The following is a 12,677-nucleotide window of genomic DNA, read 5'->3' as shown; positions in this document are numbered from 1 at the left end:
ACAATTTCTATACTTAGGTTGGGTTTGGAAGAATTAAGAGTTAGCCTTTTTATTAAAAACTTTATCGTTACATTAGATTTACATCATAGATCTAATACAAAAATACAGTAATTTGTAAGTACTACGACATCTAGTTGTACGTATTACATGTGTTACCGGATTGTTACCACCGTCAGGGTTACGAGCGCTCTACTTCGACGATATTTGTTCTCTTATCGCTTATCAATGGAAACGAACATAAAATAATGCTGGATCCGTTTACTGTAGCTGTAGCTGTTGCTGTTGATGCTGCCATTGAACGATAGTTGCCGTACATTTTCAGTAACATTTTCAGTGACTTCTTCAATGACAATATTACAGGCGACGTAACCGTGTACCTTTGGTTGAATGTTTTTCTTTGAGCAATTGTCGAAAATCGTATTGTTTTGACCAACCATTGAACCACTTGGTATGTACTCATTAAAATTTTATCTGTTGTTTACAATGAGTTTCAAAAGGGTACTAGTCAAACATCGTTATATGTTCGAAATGCGACAAATGGTTGTTGATTAGAATCGCATAAAAAACTTAATTCTAGACTCTTTCTAATACACGCGTTACTAATATAAATCTAAAGTATGAAGTTATTATGATCAAATACGTAATAGTATAAAATTTAGCACTGATTAAAACGTTAATATATTTTATTAAAATGTTCAGCTTTCATTTATTGACAAAATGTCGTAATTAATTGACTTTGATGTCAGTATATAGTTGACATGTTAACAAAACACGTTTTTGAAATTATTATTTATTGTCATATTTAATATGTTCAAATGATAGCCATGCAACCTTACTTGCATTCTTTGGCAATAACTTAATAATATATTATATATTATTATAGTATGTAGTATTCCATATCACTATAAAATAAAATAAAAAATTTAAAGTAGATTTGTTATAGCAATTAATTAAATTTTTATTGGAACAATGAGGTTTAAAATAAAAATTAAATGAACTATCTACTTATGCAGATTTAGCTACTCAACGTTTATCAAACAAAAAAATTAATATATATTCCAATTTAAAGTTTCTATATTAAAATTTTGCAGCAATGTTAATTCAGTTGTCTTCTATTTTTATTTCACATTTATTTAAAAAAAAAAAACAAATTTTGTTAATGCCAACATTTTCTTAATGTACCTTAATAATAAAATTTACAAGACTGATTTGCAAAGTAAATTTTATCATTATGATGGTATAATTAAGCTCTATATCTTCTAGTAAAAAATGTCATTGATGACAATATCATGTTATTAATGTAAATTAGTATAAACATTATTAATTTGATATCGAATTAATAACACATATTAATGCATACTATTAAGCAAATATTTTATGTCAGTTTTTATGTTGACTTTTTCCTTTTTTTTAGGTGACACCATTCTATAAGCAGTCTCGGAAATCATGAATGATACCGAAATGTTGGTAGAACATAATGAAGATCTTGGATCTTTGCGAGAGTGCAATGCCAATGATTACTGTAGACTATGCGCTAACATGGATGAACGTATGGTACCAATTTATGTTGACGAGGGTGTAGATCACATGCTTGAAAACAAAATCAAGACACATTTACCATTTTTAAATGTAATATATCTTTCCTATGTATTAGTATTAATTATTATGTTGTCAATATTGATCATTTGGTTTCTCTTATAGATGTTTATTTTCAGTAATAGATTTGTTTAATTGAAAAATTACTTTATAGGTTCAAAAAAACGATTTTTTACCTCAAAAAATATGTTATCATTGTGCTTCAGCCATATTGGTTTGGGATGAACTGTATGAAAGCAGTGCAGAAGCGGATCAAAAATTAAGGAGCATGTTTGAAGAAAGTCCTGAATATGAACAAACCGAATGCAAGGTATAATTCTCATTAATAAAGATAAAGCTTTACATTAAAATAAAATTTTGTTAGTATTTTTAGGTTTTTTATTTTAAAAATAATTAACATAATACTGTTTAAATAATAATGTATACAGAGTAATTCTTTTAATATAAGCCATTTATATTTTATTAAAATAATTATTATTTTAAGAACATTCAAGAACATTATTCATATTTTTCTAGATTTATCAATTGTTAAGTATTTTTTTAATTCATCCCTTATACCCTAAAATGATGTTAACTTTATTTTTTTTTAATGACAATGTATTATACTAGCTAATAAAACAAAAAATTATCTAATTAAAAAACTTTTGACCCATTAGTATTTATAATTATTTTAAAATAAAGAATGTAAATGGATTATGATTTATATTATTTTTATTATTAGACATTAATCTAATTTGTTCTTTCTTCTATATTTCAAAATGATAATAGCTTCTAAAATACTATTTCAAAAGTTGACATCCTTATAAGGAATTAATTAAAAAATACCTAAACTAATTTTTTTAATAAGAGAAATCAAGTGACTAATATTAAAAAAATCATTGTCTATTATGTTTTCTTTTTTGCATTTTCCTTTCCTTTAAAATTTTAGAAATTAAAGTTACTGATTTTTAATTTTATAATTTTTTCACTATTATTTTATAGCCAATATTTAAATAATAGTATGAGTAATTAATATTTTAATTATTTGTCAGTGTGAAATTTTTTTGCATGTAAAATTTATTTCCTATTTTCATTTTATATTGAATAAACATTGTAGTAAAGGACACTTAGTATATGAAGATTTTTTACTATACTGACTTGTCTAGACTTTGAATTATGCAAATTAATTGTTACACAATTTATTTATATTAGTATTCATTTTTTTTTTAGGATATGCAAGAATGCAATCTGGGCATTACGAGTGATTATAAAAGGCAAGTTATTTAATATAATATATATTAGGAGCTATTGCAGGGTGTTGGAAATGTGTGGTTGATATTTTAGTTCAAAAACATTTACATTATTTTACAGTTGAATAAAAATACTGTCAATGAAGTAGTATGAACATAAAATGTTTTACTGAAATAATACATATACCTAAACTAATACAAAAAAGTCAATCAAATTAATATTTATTCATTTTAATTTGTTTCATTCATTCATTTTAACTGCTCAAGTATTTTAAAAATAGCCATTATTTTATGTAATGATCTTAAACATTTTCACAGTTGTAAGGTTCTTGTAAGGTATTTGTCATAATTTTTTTTTAACTTAAAAAATATTTTTCATAAATTTACTATTCAAACATTTTTCTTGATATTTATTTTATAATTTGGGACTTTATTCATTTTTAAAGTTTATTTTAGTAATCTTGAGTTCATTAATGATATATATTCAGTTTTGTTTTTCTTGATCTTGATCTTGATAATATATTTTAATTAGAATTTTAGTTTTTGGTTGTGTGGAAATCACTCCCCTTAAGAAAAACAAAGTTCTTATGGTACTCAGTTAGGTGTCTCAGAAATGGTTCAATCAAATTTAATAAGTGTATCAAATGCTGAACTTTAACATATTTATTAATTGATTCTTCTGAGTTTTCGTTCATTGGACTGAAATAATTATGAGTTTTTGGAAGACTTTCTGTAGTTGTTAGGTGACAAGTCAAAACGTTTTATTGCCATATTTTTAATTCTTCTGGAAAAACAATAGAAAAAATGAAATTGTTTAAAATAATACATTTATTTTACAACTACGTTTTCCATAGAAGAATAATTCAAGTGCATTAATTATAATATAATTTTTAAAAATTAAAACATTTTTACCATAATTTACTTCAATATTCTCATTTTTCAAAATAACATATTTTTTCCTTAATTTTAAATGGCAATTAAATTATTTTGTACATTACAAATAAAATCCCCTAAGAATTTTACTTATTTGCTAAAATCGATGTACATTATTGATATAATAAAAATTTTAGTACTAAATAGTTTTGAAAATTAAATATCATAAATAACTTATTGAACTTTTTATTCAATTTTATATAACTAATCTGTATATTGTATAATATCTTTATGGGGCTTTATTACTAATTTTTAATAGTTAGGTATAATCCATTTAATTCTACTAGATTTTATTAATTTATTCTTGCATTTCAAAGCTGTTATGCATATACAGTATAATATAGTACGATTATTTTAATAATAGCCACTCAATTTCTCTTAAAATACATCTTTTTTGCTTTTATTAGTTACCTATTTAGAACTCAAATTAGAACTCAAAATAATTATTTTCACTTGCATTTTAATTTTTATCTACATCTATCATTACTGCTTTAATAACACAAGCTTTTTAGATTATATATGTTCAAAAAAAACATCAATTGAATAGTTGATTAATTAATTCTACATAGAAAGTAGTTTAGGATGTTACTAGTTATTTAAATGGATTCATTAATATACAAATAACGAGACCATTTGTTTATACCAATTTGAACCGCTGTTTCATAGTTATGTTAATTATTTTTCAAGCTATTATTATTATTATTGTTATTAAAAGAATTGTTTTTATAATTTTTATCTGAAAGTTTTACAGTATTCTTTTTGTATTAATTTGCATTGACTTTTCGTTTACACTTAACATTTTAGAATTCTTATTTATCGTTTTCCGTTGCAAATATGATAACCGTACTGTGTGATTAGACTTTTTACCTTTGTTAGTGATGTTAAAATGTGTGACATACGAAAATAATAACAATAATTATAATATTTAAAACTTTTCGCGTTTTATTTTTTTTACGTAATTCGAATTAATGCAATTATTTTGGATGTCGGTATGTGCAATACCAAAATAGTATAAATTTTACCCGTCGAGTGTTCAAGATGGTGTATACAAATGGATTTCGGTGTTTCCCATTGTTGCTACTGCCGCCACCGCTGCTACTGCATAAACATATTTAAGACGCACTTCAAAGAACACGGGCGTAATACATGTGCCCTTATGGTTTTCCAGGTACGACCAATACAACAAGGATTACGGCGGCGGCGGCGGTGGTGGTAGAAGAGGTGAAGAAGAATTCGAAAATGCTGCTCTCGGCCGACTTGACAGAGCCACCCAGGCGCAGCTGGCTATCTTGACTGACTATTATTGTTGTTCGAAATGCGACGGGCTGAGCTTTTCAAAAATCCTGGACAAACAGCGACATGACCACCATGTCCATGGTGTAATTCTATTGCCGACGCGTTTGAGTAGCTGTGCGGTGACCGACGAAGAAGATTTTCAAAGTGGTTGTGATTGGACCGCAGATGACCATATAAAAACGGACATATCGATTAGTACCCCCGCGACCAGCGTGACAGCTTCTGCAAGCGTTATCGTTTCTCGTGCTAGTAATCCGCCAGACAGACAACTAGAGACTAACGAAAACTTGGCGATTGTTGACGACGCGTTATCAACTACCCGGTGTGAACTCCGGCCAATTACCCCGTCCATCAAAATCGAAGAAATAGATACGTTAACGGTATCCGTCTTAGGCGTCACCGCAGGTAATTTAGGTTCCGAATACGTCGCGCCGTTGTCGACGCGTCCGGTACGTCGTAGCACTCGTCGGGCTGCTACTGAGCGCAAAAAATACGCGGAAGTAGACAATAGACTGGACATGTGTGATTCCGAAGGTGTACAACTCGACAGTAATAACACCTCTTCGTTCATGCGACGACCAAAAAAAGAACGTCGTTCGCGTGTTGGTGACGTAAAAAATAGTGAGATCGAACCCGGCGGTAGCGGCGGCGCTATAAACTCGGAACACGCGCCGTCTTGCAACAACAACGAGGCAGTCACCAATGACGTTGTTGATACGGACCCAGATGGAGTAGACGCGGAGCTAGACGATGAACTTGCCAAACTAGAAGTAACGGATCAGAATTGTAACGTGGATCAAACCGAAGGAACTCCTAGTGACGTGAGTGGCAGCGGTAAACACACGGCCGCCTCTTTTAAAGACGGTGGAGCCGTTGACGAGTACGACAAGTACAAAATTGTGATCGACAACAAGCTGTATTACAAGTGTGACCAGTGCAACTATGCGGTGGCCGGCCGGAGGTACAAGTTTGTCTATCATATGCGCGTACACACTGGTGAAAAACCGTATACGTGCGATATGTGCAGCAAGCAGTTTCGGACGGCCGCATTTCTCCGTCGTCACGTCGTGTGCTTCCATCAGAGGATTCGCGGCTACCGGTGTGACATATGTGGCCGGTCGTTCAGCGAAAAGCGTAACGTCGACGATCACCGGCGTATACATACGGGCGAGCGGCCGTTCGTGTGCGAGACGTGTGGAAAGAGCTTTGCGCAACGTTCGTCCATGAAGATCCATTGGAAACAGATGCACGAGAGCATCAAGTCTCACCGGTGCCAGTATTGCTCTATGAGCTTTGTCCGTCGATGTCACTTGGTAGCGCATCTCACGCACCATACAGGCGTACGTAACTACGCGTGCCACGTGTGCGGTAAGGCATTCCTTCGGAGCGGCACGCTCAAGGGACACATGGCAGTGCACTCGTCTGACCGTCCGTTCCGGTGTATCGTATGCGGTGACACGTTTAAACTAAAGAAACACCTGAAGCAGCATGGCCGCGTGCACAGCGGTGCGGGACGTCGCGCGTTTGCCGGTTCTTCGACGGTCGATGTCACTGAAACCATACCGGCGGCATCCACGAGTTCGACAGTATACGACCTAACCGCTGAAGTCCAATCCGTTGTAATGCAATGAGCCAGCGATGCGCCCGTTCGTACGGTTACTCAATGGGCGACAAAAACATGTGTCGAACTGAAATCGTTGCGGGCGGACATAATTAGACACGATTTCCGTGCCAGTTGTCCATCCGACAAATCATCACATCGACAATAGTCCACATGCCATCCCTACCGACGAATGCATAAAACATTCAATTGTGTTACGATATCATAAGTTTTATTTTTTTACATTATAATATAATTTATAAACAATATTATTGTTTACTCGACGATTACTTTTTGTAAATTTATTTTTAACATTACAATTCGGTTTGTAGTGTTAACTGTATAATTAAATTTTTTATTTATTTATTATGTTTCATGTTAGTAAAAAAAAACTATTCATGAAACATACGATGTGTTTATTATATATATATAACAAAAGTACGTAATTGATGAAATATTTTATCTATTAAGAATTGTTAACATAATTAAACTATTTATATTGTTCGCGAACAGGGTAAAGCTTAAATAGTTTTTAAAATATTATCATAATTAATAATGTGTGACCTTCGACAGTATCGAGTGTTAACACGATATTTATCGTATCAATTACTATGAATAGAATTTTTTTATTTCATTGCGACTACTTTTAATATTACTTAAAATCTAGGAAATTTAGTATCTTAAGTTATAATACTGAATTTCCTATGTTTTATTATTGTAGTAGATAAGTTGCACTTTTATATGCCGTTATTATGCTATGAGTTTTTTAATCTTTTGGTGTAGTCGTACTTATAATATTTATTTGTTTATGAAAAGTGAAATTATAAAATTTTGTAAAACTTATAGTTCTTTTGGACAGAAAATTTTAATGACCCAATCGAAATGTTTTCATCAGTGTACTAACACGGGAGGAATTTATTCTATTTATTTTCGTTATACTTCAGTGAGATTTTCACCGAACTTTCATTACTACAGTTTAATTGAAATTCTATACATTTTTTGACGTTCGATTTCTGTTTCTCTTTATTTGATTTGCAAGGGATGTTCGTGGGAAGTGACGTAACGTCGACTGAATTTTTAATACGAGTCGCGTAGTTACCATACTTAGTATTTTTTTTACTAATAAAAATCATTCGTTTAACGACTCATATCCTATTCACGTCTCCCCCGCTCTAAATCTCTTATAGATCAATTAAAAACTTCTATTTAACTTACATTGCCCTTTACTCTACTGATAAACACACATCACAATTATATCTATTATATTGTTACTGCTATTAATAAATGTATTGTCAATATTAACGAATAACTACAATATTTTTATAATGTATTATAAAAATTATATTTATAAATACATATATTTTTACTATTTATACTAATGCTATTATTATACAAGTACACACTTATTTGTTACATTAAAATTATAATACTACACGTGTTATAATTATAAATTATTAAAATAAGTGTTGTATATTGTAAATGTTATATAATTGTATTTTTAATAAAAAAAAAAAAAATGTCAATTTAATTATAAAATTTCATGGTTGCCACGACTCTAAAAAATGTTGAAAACCTGGAAATTTCAGAATGTTTTTGTGATTTTTCCTAAAATTTGATTATACTTATCACATAATTTGACATTTGGTTTTTCTTTTTAAAAATTCCGACTAGAAAATAAAAATAATGTAAGAGATGATGAAATCATATCCCTTACATTTATGCAAAGGATCCTCTTATGACTATGTATGGATTTTTTTTAACTGTATAGAAAGTTGGAGAATTTAAACTTTTTAGATTTTATTTGAATTCTAGAGTTCTATCATTTTCTAGATATAAATATCAATTAAAAAAAAACAGGCGCAGATCTAGAAGAAATTTTTGGATGGACCATTTCACTATTTCTGTTAAAGTGAGAACTGTTTTCCACAAATACGACCTTTTTAAAAAATAATTCAATTTTTTTTCGTGTGAGGTGCCTTACTCTCTTTGTTTCCGCACCTGTTAAAAACGTCCATAATTTACATTACTATATATTAGTTTGTTTTATCTTGAGAAATACATATTTTTAAGTCAACTAGCGATCCATAAGTGGATATTTAATATATCAAACTTTTATTTCGTCGAAAAATAATTAATTTAATTATCAATTATTTTAATAACTAATCAAAGTTTTTTTGCCAGTTCAGTTTTTTCCGTTTTTTTTTTTTCCAATGTCGTTTTGAGCTGTAAACACCTTTGTTTGTTTATGTCAATGTTCGTTGTCGACCAATCGTTTTGACGAGTCGCGTTGTTAACTAAACCTAATGTTTTCATTAACAGACGTTATTTCGTATTTTTTATTGTTACTTTGACGAATAGTCGAGTTTGAAACACATGTATTCACACTCGCCCCAATACATAAACCCCGTTAATCCAATTTTTGGTATTGTTTACGAACGTGTTCAACTCCTACAACTTTGTTATTTCCTTCTTTATAATTAATTAAACCCCGATAATGATTTTTACCTTAAATTTACATTTGTAACGTGTGACTTTAGAGTGCATGCGAAATTTGTTAACAGTTTGCACTTCTCGTGTTTACTTATTCGTGTACATTGATCTGTGGACTACTAACATTTTAATCGATAGAATAATGACATATTTATAGCACTCGACGATAATTACTGACAATCGACTAGAGGTCTCGACTGTGGCAATAATAAAGGTAATCAAAATAATAGAGTGTGCGTTACATAATGCAATACTTGTACTACGTGTGATTACTATTGAAAAAATAGTAATTGACGTGTGTTTTATCATTCCGCCTCATCAACGTGGTGTTAAATCGAATCACAATCGACAAAAAGACACCGCTCAATTTAATGATGTATTGGGATTTATAAGCGATTCAATGTGGTTGGAATCATTAAACGTAATTGGACAATACAAATGTAAATAAAATGGCGGTCATTATAGTATACCGAATTTTTTTGTGTTGTCAGCCATTCGATTTGCACGAATGGTTTTTGATAGCGCCTCGTTATTCTGACGGTAACATGTTTCCGTAGCGTATGGTTAATAATTGCAAATTTAGTTAGCATCTAGTAACAGTTCAAAAAACTACAACCGTAACTGTAACATTTTCCACGTAGATCGCAGCACCTGTAATGGTTTTCAATAATAACAGTGTCTTGAAACTATTTTAATTGTTTTTCCTCATATACAATTGAATCCAGCACGGTATTATAACACTTAACAGATTCGCCGGCAAGTACGTCGCAGTCGTTTAACGCAAAATAAACGGTTGAAGATAAAAAACTTTTGTCGTGTAACTTTGTTTAAAACTGGTATTTATTTATAGGACGTTCAAATATCAATAAAAAACAATAACGACACTTTTTATGTTTTCAATTTTCCAAGTTGTATTCGTATGTAAATTAATGACCTTATTTAAAAATGAAAACACAGTTACCGAGGTCAATCGGCTCACGAATAATGCTGCCGCCGAATATTGTCTAATACTCGAATAATTTAGTCATAAGTATTTATTTATTTATTTTTATTGTTTGTCGTTAATCCGAATTGATTTCAAATTTCAAAAATTAAAATTGTAATTTATTCTACCGATATAGTCTACATAAATTACATACTTGTGTATTAGTTTTTCAATTATAGGTGGTGTACATTTTACGGTTTTTTAACAATGAATGATTTTACGACTGAAATTCTTTATTGTTTCTTGATGATAATCCCGGAAGATAGTGAGATCTGTCCGACTTGTTTATGAACAGTTTTTTATCTTTCCGTCATACTTAATCATAACGATGTCATCACTTAAACATCAGAGTTCAAAATCACTTATCGCGTCATGTGTGCGCCAAACCATTCTAATTTTTCTAGTCCATCGTTATTATTTCAGTTGGGTACAGCATTATTTTAAAATTTTATTAACTCGTTGAATGTAATACCTAGCCCGTACTTTGTAGTTATTACGCCGTTGTTTTAAGTGTGCCTATTTTTTTCTCATTTCTAATTATCTCCTCGTTTATTCTGTTATAGTGAGCTGACGGGCAACGATCATTGCTTGTTCGACGACGGTAGGGAAGTCTACCTCGACGCCGGCACTGATACGACCGTAGCTGAAGACGTCGCCAGTTCGGATCCGACCGTCGACTACGTGCAATCTCTCCGCCGCAGTCGTCGGAGGCTCGAGGTGCACATTTCGGCCGAGTGCGACGATGAAGAAGAAGAGGACGTGGACGATCCCGCTTCCATGGTACCCGCTGCTACTTTGGTGCCCAAAGAAGAGTACCTGGAAGACCCGGAAGCCAATAAACACGGTGGCAACGAAGACGTCGAAAACGACGGTGACGACGACGACGAGAACGATGAGCAAGAGGAGGAAGAAGAAGAGGATTGCGGCGTCGATTACGACAGCATCGGCGGACATATAAGCGTGTACGTGGGTGGGGGCGTCGGTGAAGACGATGGTGGCGGGTTCGACGATGACGACGAACGACGCCGTCAGCAGCAGGAAACCATGTGCCAGATATGCGCGACCGTGTTCAAAACGCGATACAACCTGTTGCGGCACTTCCAGAAGCGGCACCCCGAGTACAAGATGTACGAGTGCGACCTGTGCCGTATCAGTTTCCCGTCCATCGAGGAATTCAAGGAGCACCTAGAGGATAAGCATTCGCGCGTCCACACTGGCACCGGATCGTCGGCCGAAGCGGCGGCGGCGGCGGTGGCCGCCGCGGCCGTCGACTCCAAACAGATACGGTTCGCGTGCGACGTCTGCGGCAACATGTACAAAAATAAAGCGTCCGCAATGAACCACCTACTGACGCACACGGCCAAGAAGACGGTGCGGTGCCCGCGATGCGAGTTCACGTGCTACACCAAGCAGCAGTTGGCCGTGCACCAAACCAAGCACGACAAGCGTTTCGTATGCGACATTTGCAGCAAGCGGTTCGCGCAAAAGTCGCAGCTGGACGTGCACATCAAGGCGGTGCACTATAACCAGCGACCGTATTCGTGCGTTTTATGCAACAAGTCGTTTAAGACCAAAGGATCGCATGACGCGCACATGATCGTTCACACGGACACGCGCAACTATCAATGTCCGCACTGCGACAAAAAATGCAGGAAGCGTTACGACTTGACCCTGCACATTCGGACGCACACGGGCGAAAAGCCATTCAAGTGCAGTGTGTGCGGCCGCGGGTTCGTGCAGATGTGCGATACGCGCAAACACGAGATGCTGCACTTCAAACCGGGCAAGCGGAAATCGCTGTTCTACACGGCGGCAGCTACGGTAGACACGTCGGCGGTCACTAACGCAGCCGTCAGCGTCTTAGACGACGACGAGTGAGCTGTCGCCAGATGATGTGATAGAACGACAGAACCGTGTTTTCATTGCCAACGGTTCGTCCCGTTTCGTCAAAACTTACTCATAGTATATGAACGTTATGTACCGAGTTCTTGTAACAAGACAAATTTACATTCTTTCGTTGAAAACTCACAACGTGTGATGGACAACACTTATCGTCCAAATCCACGGAAATGTGTCTTGTTCGTATGTGGTGGCCAATAATTCGCAAACTTGAAGACGGCCATTGACATTGTTTTTGATCGATTGACTAGTTCGATTTTATTATTTTTTAGTGTAATTTTATTTTTTATTTTAGGTATAAATCCACTGTACTTATAAATGTATATATATTTTGTACATACAATTATGAATTTTTTTTATGCTTAAGTATAAATATAGATTTATAACGTTTTAATAATGCGCGTTTGATTTAATTTCACGCTGATAATTACTCTTAAATTACTCTTGAAATCTTGATCTGTTGTAGCTTTCTCTTAGAATATATTATGCAACATATTTATAATACATGTAAGTAACATTACATTTATAACACTGTAGTATGTGGTTTATGAATTTTTATTTTAAGCCTAAAATAATAAAGGCTTTTAATTTGTATCTAATAAATTCTAAAAATAAAACATTAATAAAACCATAGATATAATATCTAAAT

General features: G+C 33.2%; 1 protein-coding gene across 2 annotated transcripts; it reads left to right on the top strand.

Annotated features, from left to right (window-relative positions):
• Positions 1 to 76: 76 nt before the first annotated feature.
• Positions 77 to 12,416, top strand: LOC126899272 (zinc finger protein 239-like). Of its 2 annotated transcripts, none has more exons than XM_050673983.1 (5): positions 77 to 448; positions 1,415 to 1,629; positions 1,751 to 1,906; positions 2,806 to 2,849; positions 4,927 to 7,288. In XM_050673983.1, exons 2-5 carry the CDS (start codon positions 1,447 to 1,449, stop codon positions 6,683 to 6,685), a joined length of 2,142 nt encoding a protein of 713 aa, XP_050529940.1. In that variant the 5' UTR covers positions 77 to 448; positions 1,415 to 1,446; the 3' UTR covers positions 6,686 to 7,288. The 2 variants fall into 2 exon arrangements, with proteins under 2 accessions (XP_050529940.1, XP_050529942.1); XM_050673985.1 differs by lacking the exon at positions 4,927 to 7,288 and adding an exon at positions 10,693 to 12,416 and having other exon boundaries at positions 214 to 448.
• The last annotated feature ends 261 nt before the right edge of the window (positions 12,417 to 12,677 follow it).

The sequence above is a fragment of the Daktulosphaira vitifoliae genome, unplaced genomic scaffold (assembly GCF_025091365.1).
Source record: "Daktulosphaira vitifoliae isolate Bord-2020 unplaced genomic scaffold, ASM2509136v1 Scaffold_2, whole genome shotgun sequence".
Taxonomy (NCBI): Eukaryota; Metazoa; Arthropoda; class Insecta; order Hemiptera; family Phylloxeridae; genus Daktulosphaira; species Daktulosphaira vitifoliae.
This window is presented reverse-complemented; position numbering and strand designations above follow the sequence as displayed.

Bases quoted from the DNA above. Each gene is read 5' to 3' on its own strand.
- LOC126899272 (XM_050673983.1), top strand. From the start codon at position 1,447: ATGAATGATACCGAAATGTTGGTAGAACATAATGAAGATCTTGGATCT. The intron at 1,630-1,750 runs GTAATATATCTT...ATTACTTTATAG, and splicing joins CACATTTACCATTTTTAAAT to GTTCAAAAAAACGATTTTTT. The intron at 1,907-2,805 runs GTATAATTCTCA...TTTTTTTTTTAG, and splicing joins ATGAACAAACCGAATGCAAG to GATATGCAAGAATGCAATCT.